The sequence below is a fragment of the Colius striatus genome, chromosome 2 (assembly GCF_028858725.1).
Source record: "Colius striatus isolate bColStr4 chromosome 2, bColStr4.1.hap1, whole genome shotgun sequence".
In the NCBI taxonomy this organism is placed as follows: Eukaryota; Metazoa; Chordata; class Aves; order Coliiformes; family Coliidae; genus Colius; species Colius striatus.
The window spans coordinates 42,430,001-42,436,797 of NC_084760.1; the positions used below are offsets into that span (position 1 = coordinate 42,430,001).

Sequence of the window (6,797 nt, forward strand, 5' to 3'; positions counted from 1 at the left end):
CAACCGTGAACTATGAAACATTTTTATTAGGGGAAACCATCTGGAATAATTATTTTTACAAAACTCAGCAAGCTCCAACAGAAAACATCTTCTGTTGCTCTTACTTAAAAATTATGCTGTTTACAAACTCTTTATCCCCTTTAAACTGAGCTCCTTTCTTCAGTATACTTTTAATTATTCTACACTTATCCTATAGTAGACTTTCCTAGTCTCATCAGATATAAAGGCTTACAATTTTCTTCACTGTTTTTGTTTCCTCTTTGGAATTTTCCTTCAAATAAACAATCAGGATTGTACAGTAATACAGGTAAAAACTCATCCACACTTGTAGAATAGTGTTAACACTTTCCAGAAATCTCTTCTTTATTCATAACAGGATAACTTTCTTCTTCTTCAGAAATGCATCAGGGGGGTAGCTTATTCTGGTATCTGAATCACCCACTCCCAAACGGTGACTTCCTAGCTTGTAATAAAACCATCTGTAACGAGCGGGGTTCAGAGTCACAGGCATTTAATTTTCTGACTTTAATGCAACTACAAAGAACTGTATCACTTAAATACCTCCATGGATCTTCACGGCCTAAAATACATACATCTACTCCTGAGCTTCCATCCACCCTCAGAAAACTGTGTTTTGGATCACAGAATGGCTGCAGGACTTCTGGAGGCGTCCTGGTCCAAATGAAGGAGACTTCACCACCTCCCTGTGCCACTGTTTCTCACCTGTCCCCTGGCACCAGAAGGACTCAGAGACAGATTATCTATGTTTCCAATGAAAAACATACACTTGAAGCAGTAGTAGATTTATTTTTACAGTCTCTAAATTAAGCTATAGGTTTACTCATCTGTTTCAGGGGCTGAAATGGAACATTAGGGGACAGTTCACACCAGCCCTTTGTCATCATCTTTCTCCTCTACAAGAAGTTAACATCGCTGTTACCAATAGCACTGAACATATCACAATGAGTGATGTCCCTGTAGAGTTTCTAGCACTGTATAACTCAGTGAAACCAGCAAAGATTTGCCTAGATTTGAATATAAAGTGAAAGAAGCTCCATCTGTTGTCTTCGTACCAAGTAACATCTGCTGTTTGGCACAAGTGGTCCCTGTATGTGGTATTTTAGATGTACAGTAAAGCTCTTTAACAAAATAAATTTTACAGTTCAAGATCTTGCTCAAATTTCTGCAATACAACAGCAAGTGGTTAAATTAACAGAATTTCCTTGAAAAGCACGATATTGTCTCTTTTAAGAAAGAGCACATTAACTATCAGCCTGAGAAAATATAGGGAACTTCATACCAGATTAACACTTACATAAAATTGAAGATTAATTTAAGGTGTCTTAGTATCATAAAATATCTGATCAACATTTCTGTCAGCCTACTCAAAGAATTATCAAAAGTACAAACAAGATAACTGTCTAATAAAACTTTTATATATACATACAGGAAATATCTTCATATCACAACTATCTAGTAACCATATGAATCTTTTGTTTCTGCAATTCAATGAGATTTCTTCTCTTACAAGTATTGCAAGACAACCTGGGAGTAGGGAATGCAACCTTCAGCAGATGGGAGGTAGCACTAAACTTGCAAACACTAATTTTTAAATGAAAAGTTGTTACAATGTGTTTCTTTCCCTCTCTTTAAACAATCCTTCAGTTAGAAAAGAATTTTTTAACTTTTTTTTTTTTTAACAGAAAATAAGTCGCAAAGAATAATTGTTTAATCTGGCTAACTCATAATTGACCTTATGGTACTGAGAAGTTACACAGGCATGAAAAACTGCCTCCAAAGTATTTTTTAGTAAAAGCCTCTCTATTGTAGTTCTCAAAAGGATCTGCAGCATTCTCAAGTTTGATACTCTAGGCAAAAAATCTGGATGCATCCATTACCAGCCATCATTCTGGGGACAACACAGGAATGTAAAGCAAAAAACCAAATTCAAGACATATAAACTCCTACAGAACCGAGTGCTAACCTGCACTTCCCAAGCTTACATTCCTGGTGTGTGTTGCCGCCTATGCTTCTCCAGAAGTTTTCTGGTAGGCAATGTCACATTACACTTTCCACACTTGTACTTTTTTCTGTGTGTTTTCACATGCTTTTGAAAAGCTCGTTTATCTACTGTAGAAAACTTACATCGTCTGCAGTGCAATTTTAAATGAGTTACCAAGTGGCGCTTCAGGTGGCTAGATGTGCGGAAAGCCACCGCGCACTGACTGCACTTGAACGGCTTTTCCCCTGTGTGAATTCTCAAGTGGGGCTTGAGGTTTCCATTGTGGGCCGTGCAATAGCCACACTCTTGGCACGTGTACGTTTTGACAGGTAGCTGCTTTTGTTGGTAGGGACAGCCATTAGATGAGCTTTCCTCAGAGGAGTGCGAGGTCAGGTGCTGTTTCAAGGACAGCCATTTGTTTGTCGAGTAGTCACAGTTCCTGCACTTCAGGTGCCTCATATTAAAATGTGTGACTCTGTGCCGTTTCAGGTGACTGGAAGTACGAAATTTCTTCTGACAATCACTGCAGCTGTAAGGTTTCTCACCTGTGTGAGTTCTTACGTGTAGTTCGAGGTTGCTTAAAATGTAAGTAGTGTACTCACACTCTGCACACTGATAGAATTGTGGCTGACTCTGTGCTAGCAAATCATTTTCTTTGCTCCTCTGGTCATCTTGCTGTACTTCACAGACTTCCGAACCAAGTGAGTAATGGACACTGTTTGAGTTTTCCAAGGAAGTAAAATCTCTTTCTGAATACACACCCACATGCATTTCACCATGCAGTTCAAGATTCTCTAAATGGCTGCCTATATAGAGGCAATGGCCCAACTCACATCCGTTCTTTACATGAGTAAGGCTGTGTTTCTGCAAATGGTTTGATGTCTTAAATGACTTATTGCATTCTTTGCACACAAAGGGTCTTTCATGTATTTTTAGGTGCAGCTTAAAGTCCCTATGAACACCAGTAGCGTAACTACAGTGTTGGCACTCGTACGCTTTAAATGTAGACAAAGTGGAAGGCCATGTATCCTTTAAGTTTTCCACAAATCTATGATACGCATCATCTTCTTGAACTTCCGAATGAGAGGCCTCGGACTTGAAGAGAGGTTCCTCTTTATAAACAACAGTGTCCATTTTGTATGAATTCAGGGGAACTTCCGATCTCTTCCCAGTAACAGGTAAGCAGTTACTTCCATGGCCGTTTTCAGGGAATTTCTTTCCAGAGCCCGTTTTCTTATTATTGTGCACATCACTTGCATGCTCAAAGTCTACTTGTGAAGCTACCATTCCCCCACTGAGACAATAATTTTCTTCACCAGAAAGAGATGGAGAAGCGTGGTCCTGGGAATCACTGTCATCTTTGCATTTTTTTCTCTGATTCTTACAACCATTAGCGGTAGCCTTATACCGTTCATGAAACCTCTTATGCAAGGTGAAATGTCCTCTATTGTGAAACAATGCGTTACACTCATCACAAATATAGTTCTTTGAAGGTCTTTTAGTTCTCTTTCTTCCACTGGTGGAGTCGAGTTGCTGTGCTTGGCCTGCTTCTTTGCCTGCATGTAATCTTTTGTGTCTCTGTAACCCTACAATGCTTGTGAATGTCGACTGGCAGAACTCACAGGAATACGGCATGGTGCCTATGTGCATGTAGCTATGCCTTACCATGCTTGCAAAATACAATGAAAAAAAGGTGCAAAACTTGCACTGGTACAGCTTATACCCAGCATGCCAGTACATGTGATTTAGCAGATAGGATAACGTAATGCAGGAGTAATCACACTGAGGACACTGGTAAGGTGGTCTCTCTTTATGTCCTTTGATATGATTAATAAAAATCCTAGGGCTTGACGAAGCAAAGAAACAAAGTCTGCAGGAAAAACTAACTGGAGTACCCAGAGGTGTAAAGTCCCTTTCAATTTTGATAAAAAATTTCTCATATTTACTTTCTTTTTTCTTGGCCTCAGGTTTTCTTTCTTCAGATCTTTTCTGCTTAATGTTTGTTGCATTTATTCTATTCTTTCTTGCCTTTTGCAACTTAGTCATTTTCTTATGAAATTTAAGGTGATTCTTCAGGTTGACAGAAAAGAAAAAGGCTCTTTTACAAAAGCAGCATTTATGTATTTTCTTGTCTTTATGAGCTGAATAAACATGTTTCTTTAGATGTGTACTGCATTTATATACAGAACTACAAAACCTGCACTTCAAATTCAATCTCTCATGCTTATTTACAGAATAAGACCCTTTAGAAAGAGGTTTGATGGTCACATTATTACTTAGCCATGCTAAACCTTCTTGCTGGCTTTGGAATTCTTTTGAGCTTGCACAAGGAGGAACTTTTTGTTGTCGGCATCTTTTTTTAGGAAATGGTGTTAATGTCTTATAAATATGCTCTCCAGTAGTACTTGATTCAGCAGAAGTGGAAGCCTCTGGTTTCCCTACATCTTTTAGCAATGTTTCTGAAGCAGAAGAACCTCCATTAAGTACTGAAGCAGAACACTTGAAGGTAAATTTCAGTTCTTCTTTCAAGTCACATTCCAAAAGATAACTTGGTGTTTCATCTTGTTCTTTGCTTCTCTTTTTGTTATTAGCTTCTGTAGCTCCATTCTGTGAAGAATTGGGATCTATAGGGGAATAAAAAGTCACATGCATGACATTTCATACCATCACCAATATTCATGACTATTTGGTAGTAATATTCCCAGACTGTCTAACAACTTGCTTATCATTGCTTTTGCTTTGTTAATATTTTCTTGTCTCTACTTCTTTCCTAATGTCTCTTCCCCTCCAACAACATTTAAATAATTACTTTTACCTAAAAGCTCGCAATTTCACAAGTCAACACTGTATCCCCTGGAGTTTTTAAAATAACATGTTTATGCCAGAATTCCTACGACAGTACCATCACCAAACTTTGCTAGGGCTCTATTATCACAAGTATGATACTCCTTCTGTTGACTTCTGCCTATTAGAAGTACTCTTGATAGATCTCTATGCCTTTCTTCCTGAAGGACTTCCATCTGCTACAAGGAATGGTGAAGTTTAAACCTAAATTATTCCTCTCTCAGTCCCTACTTGTATTGACAAGTTACTGCCTGTTGGTTTTCCCTCCCTACTATCTCCAATTAAGATTAAAAAACCTGTAACTTTTAATTTTCAGATTCTTTTCCTTAATGAAAGATCACCCTTATGCAAACTGCAGCAGAACGAAACTACCAATTTACTGCAGTTTCCTCATTTTTCCCAGGAATCTGTGAAAGAACTAGGCATACTCCAGTGAATACCCTCCTGCTACACACATTATTAATCAGCGTTGAAATGCTTACTCTGAAATAAACAGGGTTAACATTCTTCATATACACTTTCCCGTTTCAAAAATTTTAGATTTACCAGATTCCTTAAGCTGCTGCACTGGTCTTGTTAACAACATACCTTCCATTTCAACAATTGTCTCAATCTCCTTGTGGATTTCTGGTTGTTTCTCTTGACTGCTATCAGAAAGAACACTTGTAACACTGACAAGTTCTTCTTCATGTCTGGGTATCGCTGCCAATGCCAACTGACCGCTTGTACTGATGACTTCATCTCTGCCTTCATCACCAGCAGAGAGGAGGAGAGGAGGTCCATTCTGAAAGCTGGCACGACCACCACATTCTTTTCTGTCACTGGTTTCATTTATCTCTGTCAGCTCTGTTTTGCAAGATGATGTAGGCAATGCGTAATTTTGACCATATTTATCCTTGCCTGCGTAACACCAATCACTTAAAGATAACTTTGATTCATTACACACACTCTCAGCAATGCATTTTTCTTCAGAACACTGCACACTATCATCCCCTTTAGAAGTAGTCTCATTTTCTTCCCCTGTGTTTAAGCTGTTTGCATCACTTGAAGATGTTACACTTTTTTCGGAAAAGGTATTGCTTGAGTTGACCTCCTTCGCATCCTCCTGCTTTAACTCGAGAACTGGCGCTACCGGTTCTTCAGCGTCATCTTGGAGGAAATCCTCATCGCTCAGCTCAAACACGGTGATTGGAAGAACAATTTCAAAGACATCTGGCTCTGAGGACAGAAGAAGACCGTACTAAGGCTATTTCCGAAATACCTAAAGCGACCCTGGACCACCGACCCGCACCCGCCTCCGCTCCGGCCATTGCGCATGCGCACGCCGTCGCGCGTGCGGGACAAGGGTAGACCGTTCCTCCTCCCCCACCCCGTCGTCACCTTCCTGCATCCCTCTCGTCCCCTCGGCCCCCGGCCCGCCCGGAGCCTCGCTGAGTCTCTACCGAGGAAATGGGCACCTACCGCTAATCTCCGAGGGCTCCGACCTCTCCTGCTCCGCCGACATCGCCCTCAGGCCGCCCCGCGCCCGGCAGCCTCCCCGCCGCAGCGTAGCCGCGCATGCGCCGGCCGGGCACGCGTGCGCGCGGCGCCGGGAGCCGTGAGGGGGGGAGGAGCTGCGGAATGGGTGCGCTGCTTCCCGCCTCCTGATTGGAGAGGGCGGGGGGCTAGAGGCCGGAGGAGGGGTGGTCTCCGCCTCGCTCTGCGCAGGGGGCCGGTCCCGCCGCTCGCCCTCGGGGTCGCGGTTTGAGCACGGGAGGTGTTAAGCGGCTTAAAAATCGCTGTAGCCAGCCGTTCTCTGGATCGGGGGTAGGGGGCGGTTTTCGAAAGCTGTCGCAAAGTCCAGTCCCGTTTCAAGCAAAGCCGGGCGGTGGAGGACGTGGTCCTTTATGCTGCCGAGAGACGCCCCGACGGTGCCCAGCGCATGGGCACCTGTGCTTCTCAGCCTCCGGAG

The 6,797-nt window shown here is 42.0% G+C and overlaps 1 protein-coding gene across 1 annotated transcript; it reads right to left on the reverse strand.

Moving 5' to 3' along the window:
• Positions 1–494: 494 nt before the first annotated feature.
• On the reverse strand, positions 495–6,392 carry LOC104552682 (zinc finger protein 420). The gene is made up of 3 exons (XM_061990791.1): positions 6,308–6,392; positions 5,435–6,064; positions 495–4,626 (listed from the first exon to the last, which is right to left on the reverse strand). Exons 1-3 carry the CDS (start codon positions 6,348–6,350, stop codon positions 2,000–2,002), a joined length of 3,300 nt encoding a protein of 1,099 aa, XP_061846775.1. The 5' UTR covers positions 6,351–6,392; the 3' UTR covers positions 495–1,999.
• Between the last annotated feature and the right edge of the window lie 405 nt (positions 6,393–6,797).